General features: G+C 40.5%; 1 protein-coding gene across 1 annotated transcript in view; it reads left to right on the forward strand.

Annotated features, from left to right (window-relative positions):
• ncapd3 (non-SMC condensin II complex, subunit D3) overlaps positions 1–19,046 on the forward strand; it is a 45,378-nt gene extending 26,332 nt beyond the window's left edge. The window contains exons 24-35 of the mRNA XM_075481839.1: positions 3,450–3,529; positions 4,946–5,083; positions 5,235–5,368; positions 6,271–6,479; positions 7,118–7,228; positions 7,553–7,720; positions 11,990–12,102; positions 12,614–12,678; positions 14,857–14,904; positions 15,250–15,312; positions 15,464–15,512; positions 18,841–19,046. Coding sequence (XP_075337954.1) covers positions 3,450–3,529; positions 4,946–5,083; positions 5,235–5,368; positions 6,271–6,479; positions 7,118–7,228; positions 7,553–7,720; positions 11,990–12,102; positions 12,614–12,678; positions 14,857–14,904; positions 15,250–15,312; positions 15,464–15,512; positions 18,841–18,910 — 1,248 coding nt within the window. The 3' untranslated portion in view covers positions 18,911–19,046. The remainder of the gene's footprint in view (positions 1–3,449; positions 3,530–4,945; positions 5,084–5,234; positions 5,369–6,270; positions 6,480–7,117; positions 7,229–7,552; positions 7,721–11,989; positions 12,103–12,613; positions 12,679–14,856; positions 14,905–15,249; positions 15,313–15,463; positions 15,513–18,840) is intronic.
• Positions 19,047–21,411: the final 2,365 nt, after the last annotated feature.

A 21,411-nucleotide genomic window follows, 5' to 3' on the forward strand; every position in this document is an offset into this window, starting at 1 on the left:
CGTCCTTCTCCTTCCTCCCCTCCGTCGTCTTCTCCACGGCTCATACTCTCATCTTTCCGTGCTCTTCAAATCTCTCTGAGCAACTCATCTGATCAATTCTCCATTGTTCTTCTCTGACCTGTTCTCCCTCTGAAAACAAGAGCGTGCTTCTGGAAAACAACAAGAGGCAAGAAACGAGAGAGGCCAGAAGGCAAGAGAGAGCGTGTGTTTTCCGCGGTTCCGGGTTTTGACTCTCGGAGGCGGGGCTTACACTACTTTTTCAGCCAATGACATGCTTGAACTGTGTGCATGTCTCTGTAAGGTGATCTGTGCTATAGGGGGATTTCTGGATGAGACAAAGAACTCTGTGTTTCTCCATTACTCCCATCTCATAGAACATTTGTCTCGGTGATTCTGAAAACACCACATCTTGTTAAGATATGCAGATTAAAGATATAACATAGACTTGTAATATAAAGACATCAAAATAACACACATGATAAAGACAATTATGACTTTCAAAATTCAGATGAATATCTATGAAATCGTGACGTATGAATAGTGAGTCACACAATGCTAATTCTAACAATGGGGACACCAAACAAATACCAAATAGATACCGAAGGGACATCGTTAAAAGTTAAATTGTTGCATATACATTGTCCATTTTACTGAGTCCTCTGGGATTTAAATGTTCAACTAATCAACACTGCAGACCACTAGGGGGCAATGTGGTTCCATCAGGCAGGTTGGGCATTTTCCACCAAAATCAGTTCTTTGTCAATATTTAAGCCAGAATCGTACAAATTGTCTCTATATGCGTCTTGTGATCAAGCTGGAAACCTGAAAGAAATTGTACACGGTTATCAAACACATTTAATATAGTTTTAAGATTTGACTAAAAGTGAGTCTTCTCAGTTCATGTGTAGCCATCTGGTCGGTTTGCTGGTGAAAAGGGGTGTTAAAGTGTCAACTTTCGAGTTATGGTCTAGATAAGATAGTAAGTCTCCCACTTTTCCAAGAGTGAGTTCGACTCCCCAAAAGCTCTTAAGGGTGTTGTAAATTAGGCAGTTTCTGTCTCTTTTTCCTTTGTGGAAAGAAAATGAAGATCTGGTTTATATCCACATACGTAAACATCCCCCACAGGAATGTTGGTTTTGTCAAAGTTTGAAAAACTCTTAATCCACACGGCACTGTGACTGCTACATTTGACACAGACTTTTTTTTATTGTCAACATTTGTCTGAACTTCTCTAAATATCTTATCGAATATTGAAATTGGTGAGCGAAGCCTTGCTCGGACTGCAAGATTTTTCTGGCCGAATTTTCACGTTGTAGGCAAATATTGGAAGTTGCAAATAAATGGCCAAAATCTGAAACAAATCAGCGGGTCAATCAGTGCTCATCAATCACCCTGTGCAAATGCCTCAAAGACATGATTATTGAGGCCTCCAGACATGTATCAGGTGCCCGACTGATTATTACGCTTGTTTGAGAACCTCCATGTGTCTGATGTTTCCAGTGTGTGATACCAACACATTTAACAGTTTAACAGCCAGCTGATTAAAACAAAGCAAATAATATGGAGTTACTTGTATTCTAGTGTTGCATTTATGACCCCCTGTTGCAGATCAGGAGTGTTTGGTGAGCGCACTAGGACCTGAAATCTAATCACAAAAGAGGGAAAGTTGCGATGTGCGAAATATGCAATGAGCCGACCAACACTAAAGTCTTGCTGTCTGAACTTGGCAGTTGGAAACATCTTATTCAATGAAGTATCAGTCAGAGTCGATGCTTTTAAACTGTCATTTGAGGTTGGTAGCACACAAACCCAGCCCTTAACTTCTTTGAATGTTCTTAATCCCCCCTCTGGTGTCTGGAATGCGTGTGTGGAATGCCCCTTGGCTACAGAGCACACACTTGGTGTTGTCATGCAGTAAATCAAAAGCCCCTTTCACACTGCCGAATAACCCACATTTAATTCGCGAATTTAGCGTGTCCGCTGTTGCGTTCACACTGCCGACCCGGGCTGCCGCGTCAACTCGACTCGCCTTTCGACCCGCGTCGGACCCTAGTCTTTTTGCCGAGCCAAGTTTGATGTGAACGCAATCGACGCGGGTCGGACGTGGGCGTGGCGTAACGTGAGGAGTTTAAAAGACAGAATGGACAGCTGATTCAGAACAACAGCGACAGGTGAGGACAAGTTTTACTCTGTTTTAGCCTACATCAAGTTGGAGACATTTTTTAATATGGCCAACTGGGGAGACAAGGGCCGCGAGCTCCTCAGCCTCCGAGCAGAGGACGTTATTTTCCGCCACATTTCGGGGACGGTGAAAGATGGACCTCTGCTGGAAGGGCTGGCGAGAAAGATGGGAGAGCGCGGTTTCCCACGCACCCTAAAGTAACATCTCCATGAACTGCAATTGCATAAACGATATCTCAAGGTGTTCCGCCATCGTTTGTTTGAAAAATTTGATGCAGACAGGTGTATTTAACCCTACCTCCGACGCATGGCTTGTGCCTACGTCATTGTACATGCCCAGCATTTTATGTGTTTCGTGTGACGCTCTGCCACTAGGCAACGCCCCCTGAACTCGGCTTCAGGCGACACGGGTCAGCCCATAGACATCATATATGATGTCTATGGGTCAGCATGGTTGCCGCGTCTGGTAGCGCGAGCGGTGTTGATGACGTCACAATTTCGTGCCCGCCATGTATAGTGGTGCAAGTCGATGCACCAGTAGTTGCAATTTTCTCCGTCACAGAGGTGGCGCTGCTACGTGAAGGTTACCTCTACTCTACAACCACGAAAGTGGAGAAGAAAACAATGCCGCTGTCAAGAGCAAGAATACTGTAATTAATGATACTGCTGCAGTTTTCAGATCATTTTCATTTTTTAATTCAGTCAATAGAGGTAAAGGTCTGAAGCCCCCGGCATCAACAGAGTCTCTGCCCTCTTCTTTGCCTTCACGTATCTGTCCCGTAGCTTCTTCCACACATTCTTACAGAACTCTCCCTCTTTCCCCAAAGTTCTGCCCATCTCTGTGCAGCAGTTTTGGGAGTTTACGTTGGTCCCTGTGCTGTTTCACTGCAGTTTCGTACAGCTGCCTGTACAAACGCACCTCCTCACTGAGCCTGGTCTCACATCGGTCCATCCGGTTCGTTGTGGTCAGCGCCGCCAAGTTACAAAAATTGACTGGTGCACGACAACGCGCTGCGCCGTCTTTTCAAGGGAAGCGCCAGGCCTGAAACGTCATTTTGACGTCACGGTGCGACACCGCCGTGACAGACGCGGCAACCATGCTACCGCCAAGCGTTCACATTGCTCGACGCGGGTCGAAGGTGCAGTTTGGACCCGCTAAGGTAGCGGGTCTCAGTGTGAAAGGGGCTAAAGAGGGATTCTTTAGCAGGATTGCATGATTGTCACTAAATGCCTCTGATATCATTTTTTTTTTCTTTCTTTATTTCTAGGAGGAATTTGTGAAATGGAAAGGCTCTCTCTTCTTCCGCTTCATGGTGGCACTGGTAGACCCAGTTCCTGCTATTGCCAGGTAAACCAATTCTTTCTCTATTGTAAAGTCAATCCTGTTCTATTAAAGCTCAATGTTGTATTGAATGATTTTGGGAGAAAATCACAAAACATCACAAAGTGCTGTAAAACAAGCACACATTTGTAATCTCACAGTCTGTGTTAGTATTTTGGCTGACAATGTGCCCCACTTTTTGGTCAAAATGTAACAACCTTGTACATGTTAAAGTTTTATGTAACAAAACTAAGTCTCGAACACTTTTGGGATCTGCTAGAATGGATAAATTGGCATAGCAGCAAGATGTGAATCTGATGCAGAAATTCTGGAATCTTTGACTGCAGTCCTATAGAGTCATTGTGCGACTGCTTAGAGCCAAAAGGTCAAAAAGTGGATGAACCTAAATTTCCTTCAGTTAAATCAAGAAAAAACTGAGGTCATTGTGTTTGGCAACAAAGAGAAGAGGTTTGCTGTCAGTAAACATCTTGAGTCACTGTCTCTAGAAATTAAACACCAAGTCCGGAACCTCGGCGTGCTGATAGACTCAGACCTGACCTTCAACTATCATATCAAATCAGTCACCAAATCAGCCTTTTATCAACTTAAGAACATATCCAGAATTAAGGGTTTCATGTCCCAAACAGATCAGGAGAAGCTGATTCATGCTTTCATCTCCAGCAGACTTGACTACTGTAATGGTCTTCTGACTGGACTCCCCCAAAAGAGTCTCAAACAGCTGCAGCTCATTCAGAACGCTGCAGCCTGAGTTTTAACCAGAACAAAGAGATCACATCACATCACCCCAGTTCTCAAGTCTTTACATTGGCTCCCGGTCAGATACAGAATAGATTTTAAAGTTCTGCTACTTGTCTACAAATCACAGAATGGTTTAGGTCCAGAATACATGAATGACATGCTAGCAGAGTATAAACCCAGTAGAGCTCTGAGATCTACTGACTCAGGTCAGATAGTGGAGCCCAGAGTTCAAACTAGACACGGTGAAGCAGCTTTTAGCTGTTATGCTGCACACAACTGGAACAAACTACCAGCAGAACTAAAATCAGTCCCAACTGTAAGCACTTTTAAATCCAGGTTAAAAACATTTCTCTTTCGGTGTGCTTATGGTTGAGTTTATATTTTTCTTTTTCCCCTCTTCTTTGATTGCTTTTAATTTTTATTCTATTTTTTTTTTCTCTTTAAATTGCTTGTTTTTATGCTGCTTTATGCTGTTCTTTTAAATGCCTTGTCTTTATGTAAAGCACATTGAGTTGCCTGTGGTATGAAATGCGCTATATAAATAAAGATGCCTTGCCTTGCCTTTGACAACAAGTGAAGCTGTTGAGAGCACAAGAGCTGACCCAGAACTTTTATGCTCCTCTTTATGAAGAGTACAAATTTGGTCATATTATCAACCTAATCTAATCGTGTTTCCTGTTCCAGTCTGTGTGAATACTGCCTACTCCATCTCTTGCTCAAGAAGAACCCAGAAATGTTAAGCCAGCACTTCATTGAGTGCATCTTCCACTTCAACTCATACAGCAAGCACAAGTCCTATAACAAGTTCCCTCAAAGTGAGAGGTAGTAAACATCATTTCTAACCCAGTTTTTCTTTTATTTAAAAAAAGCACTGTTGCTGTGGAGTATACGAGAAGTCACATCTTAAATTTATTAGTGATTTTTGTTTTTGAGTAATTCTTTTTTTTATGTGTTGATTTATTATTTTGTGCAGAGAAAAGATTAGTTTCTCCCTGAAAGGAGCTGAGAACCGAGAGAAGCGCTTTCGGATCTATCGCTTTCTGTTAGAGCACTTCACAGATGCACAGCGCTTCAATATCACCAACAAGATCAACCAGACTGTCTTAGGTAAGCACACACGTGGACCTCTAAAGTGAAACTTAAAATTGGAAAGAACACAGAGACGATTCCTCATTTATCTGTTTCTGGTTCTGCTAGCACTACACTCTGCCCTTTATCTATACTTACATGCATGTGTAGACTAAGGTCCAGAGCATGTGAACGGAGCGAGCGAGGAGCGTACAAAATAGTAGAGTGTGGGGCGAGTTTTTATCAAATGGCCGGAGCGATTGCTCCAGTTCTGCTCTGATACCGCTCACACCACAAGTCAAGGACATGCACAAATCCACCCAGAATTCACCTGTGCCTTGAACAATTAACAAAACTGTTTGCCTACACTTCAAAAATCACTTCTGAATCAAAAGTAGTTTTTTTTTTTTTTTTTTTTTAAGTGAAGGTTTAATTACAGCAACCTTAAAAGGCTGAGGTACACATCCTGTCAACATCCATATTGGATTTGATCAATCTGTCTCTGTGTCAATTAAGGGAAAACCTCCTCTGGTTGGGATAGGGTCTAAAATACAAGTTGATGGTTTAGAAGAAGCTATTGTGGTTAGTTTGGAGAGCTTGACTTGACAGAAACTGTATACATATAGTTTCAATGCAAATAACATCAGGTTCTAAAGACTCTTCTGGAGTGTGCTGTACTTGGTAATATATCAGTAACAATAGTGGAAATGAATGTCATTTAATTATTAAACTATTTTATTTGTGAAGAACCTCATGACGTCGACTATTACTGCAGCGATATATTTTCCCTTTGGGGCTTAATAAAGTATTATTGAATTGAAAAATAGATTAAATGGTTATTTATGAACACTCAACATCTTGGGGCATCTTAAAATATTTAGGAATTCCGGACCATTACAAAGCTTGAAGAGAAGGCTTTTTTTTTTCTTTTTTTATCCCAGCATGCTTTGCAGACGAGGACCTGCCTCTGGATGCAAATGGTGCTGAAATTTTATCAGAGACCTTCAACATCTTGAGTCTGAAGGAGATGAAGCTGCGGGCCATATGTACTCCAGCAGGTGGGGCTACAGGAGAGGAACCAGAGGAGGAGAACATGGCCTCTATGGCCAAGGCTGTTCTGGAGGCTGCTAAAAAGAAGGTGGTGTCACAGGTGAGAAGTTCTGGCCTTAATACTTTTAAAAACTAAAAAGCAAATTGTATTCTATCACTAATTACTTGAAGTAATATAATGCAACATTTTTGTGTATGCATGTCCTTACAGCTCCAAAGCCTATTCAGTTATTTTCACAATTCTAATGATATAATTGTAGCATCTCCAAGGAGTAAACCCTTACTACTTATTATCAAATCAAATTTATTTGTATAACACATTTCATGTACAAAACAATTCAAAGTGCTTTACATAAAATAAAAGCATTGCAGCAGGGAGTGGAAGAAGCATTAAAAATACATAAAATAATATAAAGAGAAACAAACAAAATCATTTAAATTAATTTAAAAACAAGCAACAGTCCAGATAAATTAAAAGATATCGTGCAGATTTCATGCATAGACACATGAGAAAAGAAATGTTTTTAACCTGGATTTAAAAAGGTCTACATTTGGTGAAAGTTTAATCTCCACTGGCAGTTTGTTTCTGGCAGTTACTATTACTGTAATATATAGTCCCAACACATGGTTGTTACAAAATAAAATGCATGTATTTTGCCCCAAAAATACAAAGACAGCTGTTGTTAATTACCTAAAAATGAATTTAGACTGACGTGATTCTTACCTTCTCATCCTCAGGTCCAGAAGAAGACCTTCATAGAGAACACAGTTCCCTTAATCATTAGCCTGAAAAGCCTGTTGGAGCAAAAACGTTCTCCCATCCTCAGAGACCTCATGGCCTACCTGCAGGTAGTGTGGACATTTGGATGCTCTTTTCCATCATGAGGGAAGACCAGTATAAAAACACTGTAATTTTTCCAAACATACTGTACTTCTATTATTGAGTTGTTGCATCGACTTACTGAGGAGTAAAATGCAATGCAGTAGTTCCACAGGTTATGATCATATTGCTTTCAGTACAACTAGATCAGGTCGGTTTTGGGAAGGTGACTCAAAAAAAAAAAAGAGGAACACGGAAAGCACTGCAAAATTTTGCACGGCTTTGACGCTAGCAGCCTGTTGTGATTGCACTGAGCCTTTGGGTGTAATGATGCACTAAATGTATTCCATCAGGTGACAATGCAGGACTACCGAAACGAGGTGAAGGAGTTTTTCTCTGGTGATGAGCAGCTGGCAGCTGAACTAGAGTTTGCTCTTAAGACGGCAGAAAAGGAAAGAGAGATGCAGGAACAGATGGACAACTGCAGCCTGACAGGAGACACCAATACCGCCACTGCACAGGTCAGATCTTCCTACATTAGAGAAACCATCAGTGACAGTATACTAATTAGAAACTAAAAATAAGATGATATAAAAGGTTTGTGTTCATGTAAAATAAACATTATAAACAGCATGCGATATTTGCAAATTAGAATATATTTATAGAATAATGTTTTCTATTAAACTTGGTACAAAAAAAAAAATTGATCTATCCATTATCTATACCCCTTTATTCCAGTTCAGGGGCATGGGGGCGCTGGAGCCTATAAAAGCTGCTATTGGGCATGAGGCAGGGTACGCCCTGGGTTGGTTTAGAACAGGGGTCTTCAATGTTTTTCAAGCCAGGGACCCCCAAACTTATGGAGAGTTGGAGCAGGGACCCCCCTACTATTTATATGGCATACAATTGTGTTTTATATTTAACGGGGCCTAGTGCCGTGTATAAACATAGCTACTCTGTTATTGTACATTCAATATTAAGCTATTCAAATAATACACAGGTTAATAGATTCATGTTTTTATTTTAAACATGTGCAAGGTACAGGGTGGCCGTGCCACTGCCATTTATAAACAAACATCTTGCATACAACACTGAGCTATTCAAATAATCCACAGATTTTAACTTTAAAGGGACACTATGTAATTTCTTCCCCCATCTAGTGGTGCAATTTTATTTTGCAAAGTTGAATGAATTTGCTCTCTAGCGCCTCACGTTTTCAAATGTGCGCTGCAACTTCTTGGACTACGGCAAGCGGAATGTGTCAAGATTCAAGAAGCTATAGCTTCAGACTCAAGGTCCATACAAACAAAAAGAAATCAAGACACACAGTACAAAGGATTATATAACACACATACAACAACACTATGAATACAGATGACAGATAACATGTCAGATAACATAACATCTCCTTTGGTGTGCAAGCAATGCAATTAGTCATATTCCGGGAGTTACCGGAAGTGACGTCGACGCAGCGTTAGCATTAGCCTGTGTTAGCAATAGGAGCATTAGCAGCGGTAAATAAACTCCCGGTAAACTTACAAACTTTCTAATGCCTCGTTTTGTGAGTTAAGAGCCTATGTGTACTACGGCAGAAGTTTGGTAACAATCAATGCATTATTAGTGGGATAATTTACGAGATAAAATCTATTTAGCTTTTTTTTTTTTAAACTTTATTAGTAAATCAACAAAATAACAGTTTACAAATGTGAGCATAACGCCAAAAAGAAGATATCCAGGGGGAGCATAGGAATAATAATAAAAAGAAGAAGATGATGCACTTACAAAAAGAAAGCTAATGAACACAAAGACATATGTGCCAAGGAATAAAATCTATTTAGCATTAGCGGCTGTAATAAGCCATTTGGCGGAAATGACGTCACAATGACGTCATTTCTGCTTGTAGGCCTGGCGTTGGGGAAATCGCGATTCGAAGTGCTTTGTGTCCCTCTCGGCACTTCGTCATTTTTCATAGACCGGAAGGACATGGCAGCCTCCATAGAGCTTGCCCGCTCTATGTAGATACAGACTAGTTATTCTTCACTCAGGAGGATAAGTGAGATTTTTGACAGAGATCATTTTACACCAATGAGGACTAACTTATGAATGAATATGTTGATTTGAGCTAATAAATGACTTAATTTATTACATAGTGTCCCTTTAAACATGCATGTAGATGGGACAATGAATCCTCAAACCATCTGTGGATGGCACACGTTTGCACACAATTTGTGAGAAAAAACTGTTTTTAAATCGTCTAATCAACCAAAGATTTCGCGACCCCCCCTGCAGTACCTCCACGGACCCCCTGGGGGTCGCGGACCCCCTGTTGAAGACCTCTGGTTTAGAATCATCATTTAACCTAACATGCAAGTGTTTGCATGACTGTGGGAGGAAAGCGGAGTATCTGCAGAGAACCCACTCATGCACGGGGAAACTTTCTTTACTTTGTATGCAGTACAAAGTAGAGATGGAACTTTAATCTAAGAATGATAGTTCCAAACGTAATATTTGGGATTTCATCATCTGTGCTAGTGTCAGTAAAATTGCAGTGGCACTGCACAACAGACAATTCTGTAGTCACTGCAGCAGCTAAAAAAAAACAAACTAACAACTTGTACATACAAGATCCAGATTTTGCCGGGGCTGAGCTCATATGAGATGTACTGAGGTGAAGTGGAAGGGGTATTATGGGTAAGTTAGACATCTGTGCCAGGGTGGCATTAATACCGAGTGATGTAAAGGGTTTCGGAACAATTTACAACTGCGTGAAAAACAACAACAACTACTTCCTCTTTCAATTCAAAAGCTTAACGTATCAGGACAAAAAAATGTTTCACTTTACCAGGTCTTAAGAGTAGGTAAATGTCACCTCAGATGCACAGAATGTGGCATATTACACTGCGTGATTATTTATTTTATGTAATAACATTTATTCAGATATGTGGGCATGTATACACAGCTCTATTATGGTCAGGTTGAGGTCTGGACTTTGCCTGGACCATTGCAGCAACTCTGTTCTTTTCTTTTTCAGACATTCTGTTGTAGATTTGCTGCTGTGTTTGGGATCATTGTCCTGTTGCATAACCAAATTCCTCCCATAATTTAGCCGTCAGACAGAGCACCTCACGTTTGACTACAGAATGCTTTGGTATACAGAGAAGTTTTAATGGTTGACTCAATGACTGCAAGGTGCCTGTACTACAGAGCAGGTTAAACATTTTCAGGATATATTCTGGTTAACAAACTAACAGATTTTGCTAAGCAGTGCGATGGTCTGGTTATCATCCTAGCTTTTCTGACATTGTGTGCACAGTGTTGTAAAACAGGTGAAGTTGGTATCATCTGACCAATCAGTAACACATTTCTAGCAGGATAAAAAGTGCATTATGCAAATATATAAGTACCAATATATAATATTTAGGGCTGGGCGAGTTAACTCGTTATTATCGCGTTAAAGCATTGATTATTTAACGCCGATAATTATTTTATCGCGCATTAATACTTTTTTTTTTTAAATTAAAAAAAAAAAAATGTTTGTGGGGGCTTTTTTGCCTTTAATGGATAGGAAAGTTCAGAGAGACAGGAAGCAGGGGGCAGAGAGGGGGGGGGGAACGACACGCAGCCCCTTTTATTATTGTAAAAGTGTGTTGCTCACAGGCTTTTATTTTGTAAAAGTCTGCTGCTGTCTGCTGCGGAACCGGAAAAGAAAGTAATCGGCGGATCCACCAAACATGGAGAAGGGTACGGAACTTTTACTCGGCCATTTTCATTTTAAAGTTCTTCCAGACGGCGGAGTCGACAGAACCAAAGTCATCTGTAAACTCTGCCAAGTTGAATTGTCTTCTCAGCGTAGTAGTTCCAGTCTAAAATATCACTTAAAGGCAAAACACACAACTGATAGCAGCAAGTCATTCAAGGAAACAGACAGTGGAGCGAGGCTTCTACATAAAAACTACAGAAAGATGCTGATGTTAAAAGTGTGTTTGCACAACAAATGTTATGGCACTTTCATTCATATGGCAGCACATTTAAAATAAAACTAAATGCTAAAAGCTATACACTACTTTTGAATTAATTTTTGGATTTTGCGTACAAATGCGATTAATCGTGATTAAATCATGTGATTAATTAGATTAAAAATTTTAATCGTTGCCCAGCCCTAATAATATTGTCTGGTATTTTTAAGAAAATCTCGGATTTGAATTATTTGCAATCTTTTTTTAAATCCAGTCTATTTGACATTTTACACAGTGGGCCAACTTGTTTGGAAACGGCAAAGTCATACCAAAGTTCTTACAGCTGAGAAACAGATCATACTATTGGGTGAATACTCTGTTAGAGTGATTATGTGAAAACTGAAATGATTTTGACATTGTTTTTCCCGTTGCTCTTATCTTACGAGCACTTGTCCTGAGGAGGGCTTGGGGGCCTAAACGTTGGTAATCAATAGTTTTGTTAGTGGTGCCAGATTGCGCAACACTTTTGTTTGGAGGTTTTCAGTGAACAGCATCTTCTTACCTATGTGCTGTATTTTTTACAACTATTTAGTTTATTCTTAACACATTTGCCTTGACTACGATGTTTGGTGGCAAACTGGACTGTTTGATGGCCAATACATCTGAATACCTCTTTCTTCTTAAAAACAATAGCTTCTTGTTTTTGAAAAATCTCTTTAAATAATGAGTTATTCCCCCCAAAAAAATTTAATTTTCTTACATTAAAAAAACCGTGTGGAGGCAAGAGTTCTTTACTGTCATTGAAGATGTGATATTATTCTGATCTCACCTCAGGATGCAGTCCAGGATTCTTCAGTCAAGCTGAAGCCACTCCCACCATTTACCTTCTTTACACCACAGCCGCCTCGTGCAAACCCCCAGTTGGCGAGACTGGCACAGAGTGACCGGTAGGTTTTTATTTTGACTAATGAAAGCGTGAGTCTGAAAAATGTTAGTTGATAGAAGAATACAGGAAAAATGAAAGATATAAGAAGTTTAACTTTTTCTGCTTTCTCAAGTCAGTCAAAGTCCTTTTATAGAGAATTCGTGTGTTTTGTAGATGCATTGCAGACAGAAGTATTAACATTTTGTTCATGCATAACTGGACATTAGAATTTTTTTTTTAATTTTTTTTATTGATTCTGTTTTAACTGAGTTGATAAGTTCAGCTTGGATGTAAAGTATCATTTTAGTTTGTTTTGAAATAACAAAAGAAAGGGAAAGGTCAGTAACAAATAAAAAAATTCTGGAATTTATTCAGAGACATTTCATTTGTATTATCTACATCAGGCGAACATCGTTTTGCATTTTTAATATTCCTCTTTCCAAGAATCTATCTGTACATGTAAACAGCATTATTTATAAAAAAAAAAAAAAAAAAAGAGAGAGAAATAAAGTTTGTTTGTTTGTGGTTATCAGGCGTGTGTCCAGACCCAGGCAAGAAGAAGATGGCCAATCAAAGTCAATGGCTCTGGAACGAACAGGTATAACATCCTTCAGGCAAGAACTGCAGTTTACTAATTACCAGAGCTGCAACTGAGTGAAGCTGGTCACAGGGGTAAAACTCAAGAAATATTGATCCAGAACATATCTCATACCATGAACATGCTGCTCGTTCACCGCAGTGCTAACAAATGGCACCCAGAAAAATCCTTGTTAGCAACCGGTAAACCGCCATCCATCCATCCATTTTTATACCTGCTTAATTCAACTGTCGGGTCGCGGGGGGGGGGGGCTGGAGCCTATCCCAGCGGTCATTGGGCGGGGTACACCCTGGACAGGTCGCCAGTCCATCACAGACCGGTAAACCTACAAACGCCAAACAAAAAAGGCTCCAGCAGGAATGTTTTTGCTGTCAAACAACAGTTAATGCAACCACAGCCTTTCTTGCAGGAAAGTTAGCTGAATTTTTTTTCTCCATCTCCAGTGGTTAGGGATCGTCTTTGTTTTTACATCAATCCCTTCCACATCCATTTATTTGACGCCTAGTTTTTAACACAAGTGCAGTATTAGTGCTGTGTTTAAAGTTCGTTTCTGCTTCATCCAATAAGCAAAGCAGCCATTTTTGCAGTTACTTTAATAGAATACCTTAAAGACATTCTATGCAACTTTTTCATGGTCATAAAATTGCGTGGCAATCATCAGTTTGCTTGGCTGACCCGTTCAGATGAAAACGGTGACATTTCCATCTCCATCTGGTGGCCCTAGCCCGAAACAGCGATTGCAACTTTGCCTGTGGCGCCGCGGGCTTTGTTTAGCTCTGGAAGTCTCGCGACACACGAGAGCCGAGAACTACTGCTTCACGGCAGGTCGTAAAGGGCTCTGAGCCGAGCCAGGGAGCCTGACAGACACACCCCCTCTCCATTAGCTGTCGACGGCTAAATTGAATGCGGTTAGCTTCTAGAGTTGTAATATAGTTTGTAATAGATATCGTGATGGCAGAACCACCGCTACTTGCCCGTCTGACCGCTGAGTCACCCAGAGCCAGCGATTCAGCGGTCAGACGGGCAAGTAGCGGATCCATGCCAACTCGGAGCTTTTTAAGTTTCGATTCTGTCTCGTGACTTGACGAGCGAGAGCCCAGTCGGCAGCTACAGTAGGCAGCTACAGTAGGCAGCTACAGTAGGCAGCTACAGTAGGCAGCTACAGTAGGCAGCTACAGTAGGCAGCTACAGGCTCGGTTAGCGTGGCTTCATGCATCTTGTACAGTCGTTGAAAAATAATCATTTAGTGATATAGGGAGGGCAAGATCATTCCATGTTGTTTACTTGTAGGTCTAAACTCAGCATTGCCTCACCTAATGCTACCACATTTGTCGCTGTGTAAATGCACACACTAGCTGTTGTGTCTGGCTTTCAGATAAAATGGCATTGAATTATTACTTGACAAAAATAAATGAATGAACTTGTAGCCGTAGGCTGCTCTTTGATTTATTTTTTTTTTTTTAATAAGTGATTCAAGTGGTCAGTATAACTCGAATCCCCTCCTCGAAATGATCCAATCAGCCCGGATTGCCCAAGAGATTCGAGTTAAGCATCTCTACTTTTCCAACTCTCTGCCAGTGTCTTGAAAAATAAACCGTAAATTGCCTCTGGTGGGTTTACGACAGTCTGGCTAGACTGTCGCCTATTTTCTACGGAGCTCCCCCTACAGCTTTGGGGTGTGTATTGCATGGTAAACAAACCCCATATTACTGAGCCCTGCTTTAAACAGATTCATCTCTTGTTGTAAATTCAAAAATTGGAGTTTTAGCTGGAAAACCACAGCACATTATGCATGATTTTTAGGTGGCAGAAAATCTATAAAGTTAATGTAATGGAATTCCTTAATATCCATGTCAGGCAGTATGATATTGCAGAGGTCAGTCCTGCCACCTCACATCAAGGACTTCCTGGGTTTCTATCAGCTGGTCAGATGGGACCATTCTGCATGGAGTTTGCATGTTCTCTGTATGCCTATGCCTGTGTGGGTTTTGCTCTGTTATCCCCGATAGTCCAAAGATATGCATATTGTACGACTGATTCTCAACTGGATGTACTCCGCTACCTATTTGTCGACCTACCAATGTGATTTGACTCCTGGAAGTTCTCCCACCTGACATCTGTTTTGAGGTGACTGCAGTACATACTGACTGAGTATGCTTCTCTTTGACTTTTTCACAGTGATACCTAAAGGAGCTGTGAATGATAGAGCCTTCAGCACACCAAAAGGTAAGAACACATCAATGTTTAGGCACTAGAAGTGTGTATTCCTGCTTCAGAGTTGGTGAGGAAACTACCATTCAGATGGCAGTATTAATATTTATCTCTAAACATCGTATTGAACTTCCCCTTGTAAATAAGTGAAAGTTGTTGTTGTTTTTTTTTAAACACAACAAACTTTAAACTTGAAATAAATGTACATTACATTTAACTGAATTTACGTTTCTTGACTTAATCAGTATGGATCAAATCTTTCCATCTAATATTGCCTTGTAGAGAAAAAATGACCCAGCATAAACACACACACCCCTTAAAGCCTTAAATTGTCCATTTTTCCTCCTCCCTATGATCTAGGTGTAAATGTCAACTTAACGTTTAACGAAGGACTCAGTGCAATCTTCAGTGATCAAGGAACAAGTAAGATTCTCCAACTTTAAACTGTCTCAGTAATCTGGTGATCATGGAAATGAGAGCCTGTTAAAAAAATAAGCCTCAGTTTCTTCGAAATTAAAGCAGTCTGCTCGATACAGATGCCAAAGATAAATCTGTGTCTTCTGTGTCCTCACAGGTGTAAGTGGGGAGACCAGTGTCCTACATGTGCGGAGAAATGAACAGCAGTAAGTTTGTTATTTTGCCTTTAGTCCAACACAGTTTATGTTTGAGTTGCAGTTCTGGTTCTGCAATTTCATCTTAGTATAAATCTAGTCTTGGAAGCGACCGAATTGAAAAGATGGATGGCACTCGCCTTTCAAATAGTTGGACTGAATATATCTTGCTTTGGCCCTTTTTCTTTTCTTTAATCCCTGAACAGTCGCAACATTTCAACAACCAGCCTAAGCTGTGTAGTTAGCCTTTGTGCCTGCAAATCAGCTGTGATCCATCAATGCATGGACAGGGGTTATTCACAGGTGAAGTCTGGCAAAAGAACATTTGCATGAGATCCTTACTCCTACTGAAACTGTTATTGAGCCATTTTTGCAGCTTGGGAAGCACATTGTTCTGCTGGGGAGGCTACTACCAACAAAGGAGACTCTTGAATAGTGTTAAAGTAATACTACATGTCACCATTGCTGGCTTTTGGCATTTTAATGGGATTTGTTGACAATGATATAGTTAATTTTACAGATGAAATGAATACGGCGGTGCTTAAATTTGCCAACCCTTTAGAATTTTCTGTATGATTTCATACATATGACTTAAAACATATACTAAAGAAGTATTTATATTAGGTGATTTGTAGATTGAGAAAAATAAGCCAATATTAAATAGAAATAGAAGTGGGTGCACCTCCAGGAAAAGCAGATAAGTTTGGAATTAAATTGACCTGATGTGAGTAGGCATTGTCCTTCATTTAAAGAGCAAAGTTCTATCAAAGCCTGATCATCATAACTCACTGGGACATGTATTTTGCTACGCACAAAGGAAAACTGTGCTGTGAGCCAAGTTTTACGTATTCAAAGTTTCTACTAGTTATCTGGCTTAACTAATGCTAATAATGGAGATCTCTCTAAGAGTTATTACAATTTTATTGTTATTATCAACTTGGCAAGTCATCCTAGGTTTTCCAACTCTGGATCTGTCCTATCTACGGAGCCCCTAAAGGGACATGGAGGATTTTTTTTTTTTTTTTTTTTTTGCGAGATCTCGCAAAAGTATTGCGGGATCTTTCAAAAAGTATTTTTCCCACGTCAGTGAACTGGAAGTAAAACAGACACAGCGATGGAGGAGCCTACCCATCATCCGTGGGAGAAGTTTATTGATTTCTATTTTAGTATTGGCCTAACATATAAGACATCAAATCCGTTCTTGCACGTAGACATGGCTTTGACATAAGTGAGAGACATCTGAAATCGCTGTGTCTGTTTTACTTCCGGTTCACTGACGTGGAAAAAAAACTTTTGCGAGATCTCGCAAAAAAAAAAAATCCCTCCATATCCCTTAAGGGGCTCCGTACCTATCCTATCAATTCATTCTTTTTTTTTTATTTCTTTTTTTTTTATACCTGCCTAATCCAATTCAGGGTTGTAGGATGGGTCATCCAATGACAAATCAGTCATGTATTTCTAGACTTCTAGAAATACATGTAATACATCTGCTGAATGCTGCCAAACCAGCAAAGCTGACCGTGGAAATGTGCAAATTAATAACCTGATTAATATCACTGCCTCATCATTAAAGCATGAATTGACCGATAATACGATAATTATTAAGTAAAGGGGCTGCAGGTGTATTCTTGAGGCATGTGACAAAGTTTCCTTCTTATTTTGTTCAAGTGCAACACTGGTTTAAATGTTCTTTGTACCAAATGACAACAAACCTTAAGACCTATTAGTTAAATACCTAAATTAATTTTCTGTCATCCAGGCTCGTAAAAGTTTAAAGAAAAGGTTTCACTGGTTTCAGTTAAGGTCTTTTTAAACATTTTATAGGATGGATGTGGCAAAAAAAGAAAACTATTTTATCAATTAATTCGACTTTGTGGTTTAGGACAATTTCTTTTGAAAGAAAATTGGTTTTCTCTTTAACTTCCATTGCTGCCGCTACCTTTGGGCTTCTGTATTTCAGGGCCAGTGGAAAGCGGTTACAAATGCAGTCGTGATGCATCTTGCTAAAGTTATGTTAATTTATGTTGTGGAAAAGCTGGGGTTTATCCACATGCTAAAAACCTGGCAACCCAGGTATGTCTTACCAAGTCTGAAGTATTTTTAGTTAAATCTATATATCCCAGAATAGAAAGCCACTTTGCTTTTGTTCATATTTTTTGCTCAAATAACAACAAAACTTGTTCTAAATAATTTCTTTGTTGTTTGTAGTTTTGTTTTACACAAAGAAAGAAAAACAACCAAAAAGTTGTTTTCGGAGGAATTTGAAATTTTATTTCAGGCCTTATTGGGCAATAAGGGCCCTAGGATGTGGATATAAATATGAACATACATACATTACACTTGTTCGCCATCTAAGAAAATGGCTAAAATCTTTCGTTGTTCAGTGATGATTTTAATGAATAGAAAAAATGTTATTTAAAAGTCAGCAGGAGCAAGCTTTAGAACTATTGCTTTTATTTTAGGCTGCATAAGCATTCTTTTCTGCGAAGATCTATGCTTTTCAGTGAAAGTCAAACGGTGTAGTCTTTCTTGGAGAGAGACTCTCACTGTCCATGCACCAATATAATTTTTATTTCATTAGTCATTTTAGTCTAAAATGATTGATTAGTTGGGAACCGGGGTAGTTTTAAATTTGTGGATTAGCAGGACCTTAACAGGACCCCTAAACTGCTCCAGATTAGATTTCAAGCAGAAGTTGCCATGTTAATATGCCCAGTAAGAAGTGAGGCAGCTTCATGCTATCAAAAATCCAGATTTGAACTAGAAGTTACCTGGCAAAGCCACTAATCCTGCTCTTAAGTACAAGCCCCTGGTAGCCTCTGTTAAAGAGCAGGTATTGCTGCTAATCACCCAAGGAAGAATGTCGATTAACAAGCTGGCACCAAGGTCACTGCTTGGAAGTCTTTCAGGTTAGAAAGGAAGCCAGGGTAACTTCAGTGGAATTGAAAGCATGTGTCACACTGTGATGTGCCGTATGTATTTGTGTGGAAAGCAGACACTGAAACCAAAAATGAATCCATTTTAGATAAAATTATTCTTATTTACTTAGGAAAATTGTCTCAGAAAGTTGAAAAGGCTTCAGTTCAACAAATGACTCCCTTTTAACACTTGCTGGTATATTAGAAATGTGATACTTTATAAAGGATTCACAAACGAGTTTAACTCTACCACTAATGCAAATATTTGATGTCTTTTTCCAGCAGCACAGATGTGAAACCTGCCTTTGTAGTACTACAGGGCGTGTTCCCATTTCTGTTGTTTTTCTAAAAGCTTTCTGTGGAGAGAGGCCACAGTTTAAGCCTCAGCTGTGTTGTGTTTTTTTTTTTTTTTTTTTTTTCAGAGCTTCTGCAGCAAGACAGTGGAACGTACAGTCTCCTCTCCGTCAAAGGAAAAGACCATCCAGAGTTTAGCTGTTCAGCTTCACGATTGTTTCTATTTTTCTTTTTTTTCTATCTGGACTATACTATAACTACTTATTTCTATCTTGAATTGTTAATATTTTGACATTTATCTTTAATACATTTGTATCACTTTCCTTTACTCAATTACCCTCTTTTTGACAATAAAGTTGTTCTAAAAAAATTAGATCATCTGGCCTCAACTGTTTTTCAAGAGAAGTTTCACAGAATTACACAATATAAATTTAACATTAAAAAATGGAAGCTATACTTGAATTTTATGGCAGCAAGACGTCTCAAAAAACTTGGGAAGTGGTTAGCAGAACGCTAGAAAAGTAAGTGGTATTAAAAAGAATCTTTGAAGCTATAGGAAAATATTGCCTTATAGGTTAATCGCAACAGGTCAGTAATATGATTGGGTATAACAAGCACCTTAGAGTCTCTCAGAAGTAAAGATGGGCAGAGGTTTCACAATCTGCACAAAAAAAACCTACAAATTGTTCAGCAGTTTCAGAATGACGTTCCTCAATTTAAAATTGTAAAGACTTTTTATATTCCAATCTACAGAACGTAATATCGAGGGATTCTGAGAATCTGGAGACATATCTGTACACAAGGGGCATGGACAAAATTCAGTACTGGACTGAATTTATTAATTCATATGGACATAGAAGTCATTGCCTCTTGCTGTGAGCCGACGGTGCTAACCACCACACCACTGCACAGCCTCCAATCCAATTAATTAAATCTAAAATTAGTCCAATTCAGACATACAGAGCCAATTTAAAAAAAAATATTCCCAAGCTAAGGAAACCAACAGATTGAACCGAAACTTCTCTTCAGTCCAATCACCGTTCTGAGTGTCCCTGAGGCGACTGTGGAGAAACCAGGAACAGGAAGAAACCTCTGGCAGAACCAGACTCAGGAAGGGTGGCCATCCGCCTCGACCAGCTGGGGTTTGAGGGGACAACAAACACCAAAACACCATTCAAAGGATACCTGTTGAAAAAGAGAAACACAAGTTAATTACAACAATAATCCCAAATGTATATAATGTTACATACATTGGTTCTGTTGGCGTCGTCGGCGCCGTGACCTTCAGCTCTCACTGGAGCGGTTCGCAGCCGAGTGTGAAGCGGCTGGGATGAGAATCAGCACCTCCAAATCTGAGACCATGGTCCTCAGCCGGAAAAGGGTGGAATGCTCTCTCCGGGTCGGGAATGAGATCCTTCCCCAAGTGGAGGAGTTCAAGTATCTCGGGGTCTTGTTCACGAGTGAGGGACGAATGGAACAGGAGATTGACAGGCGGATCGGTGCGGCGTCTGCAGTGATGCGGGCTCTGCACCGGCCCGTCGTGGTGAAGAAGGAGCTGAGCCAGAAGGCGAAGCTCTCGATTTACCGGTCAATCTATGTTCCTACCCTCACCTATGGTCACGAGCTGTGGGTAGGGACCGACAGAACGAGATCGCGAATACAAGCGGCCGAAATGAGTTTCCTCCGCAGGGTGTCTGGGCTCTCCCTTAGAGATAGGGTGAGGAGCTCGGTCATCCGGGAGGGGCTCGGAGTAGAACCGCTGCTCCTCCGCGTCGAGAGGAGTCAGATGAGGTGGCTCGGGCATCTGGTTAGGATGCCTCCTGGACGCCTCCCTGGTGAGGTGTTCCGGGCCCGTCCCACTGGGAGGAGGCCCCGGGGAAGACCCAGGACACGTTGGAGAGACTATGTTTCTCGGCTGGCCTGGGAACGCCTCGGGGTCCCCCCAGAAGAGCTGGAGGAAGTGGCCGGGGACAGGGACGTCTGGGTTTCTCTGCTCAAACTGCTGCCCCCGCGACCCGATCCCCGGACCAGCGGAAGATAATGGATGGATGGATGGATGGTATATAATGTCATATGAGGAAATAAAAGGGGGGAAAAAAGAGAGCAAAGTGAGGAAAGATGTGTCACAGGAGGCCCCCCAGCAGTCTATGCCTATAGCAGCTTAACTATGGGATGTTTCAGGATCACCTGAGCCATCCCTAACTATAAGCTTGATTTTAAAAAAAGGAAAGTTTTAAGCATAATCTTAAAGTAAGAGAGGGTCCTTCTCAGACATATGCTGGCAGATGGTTCCACAAGAGAGGGGCCTGATAACTGAAGGCTCTGCCTCCCATTCTACTTTTAGAAACTCTGGGATCCACAAGTAAACCTGCAGTTTGAGAGCTAAGTGCTCTGTTAGGAAAATATCTTACAATGAGATCTTTAAGAAATGATGGAGCTCGGTCAGAGCTCGATATGTGAAGAGAAGAATCTTAAATTCTATTCTGACTTTAAAGGGGACATATTATGAAAAACTCACTTTTTGCGGGTCTTTGTGTTCATATTTGGGTCTCTACTGTTCCTTTAAACACTCCAAGCGCGAAAAAAAAAACCCATCCATCCATTTTCTGTAGGTCAGTAGAAAGACTTTGGTGTCAAGAAAAAAATGCTGCTGTGAGCCATTTGGATGGCTCCCCTATTGTGACGTCACAATAGGGGAA

This window comes from Odontesthes bonariensis, chromosome 2, assembly GCF_027942865.1.
Source record: "Odontesthes bonariensis isolate fOdoBon6 chromosome 2, fOdoBon6.hap1, whole genome shotgun sequence".
Lineage (NCBI taxonomy): Eukaryota > Metazoa > Chordata > Actinopteri > Atheriniformes > Atherinopsidae > Odontesthes > Odontesthes bonariensis.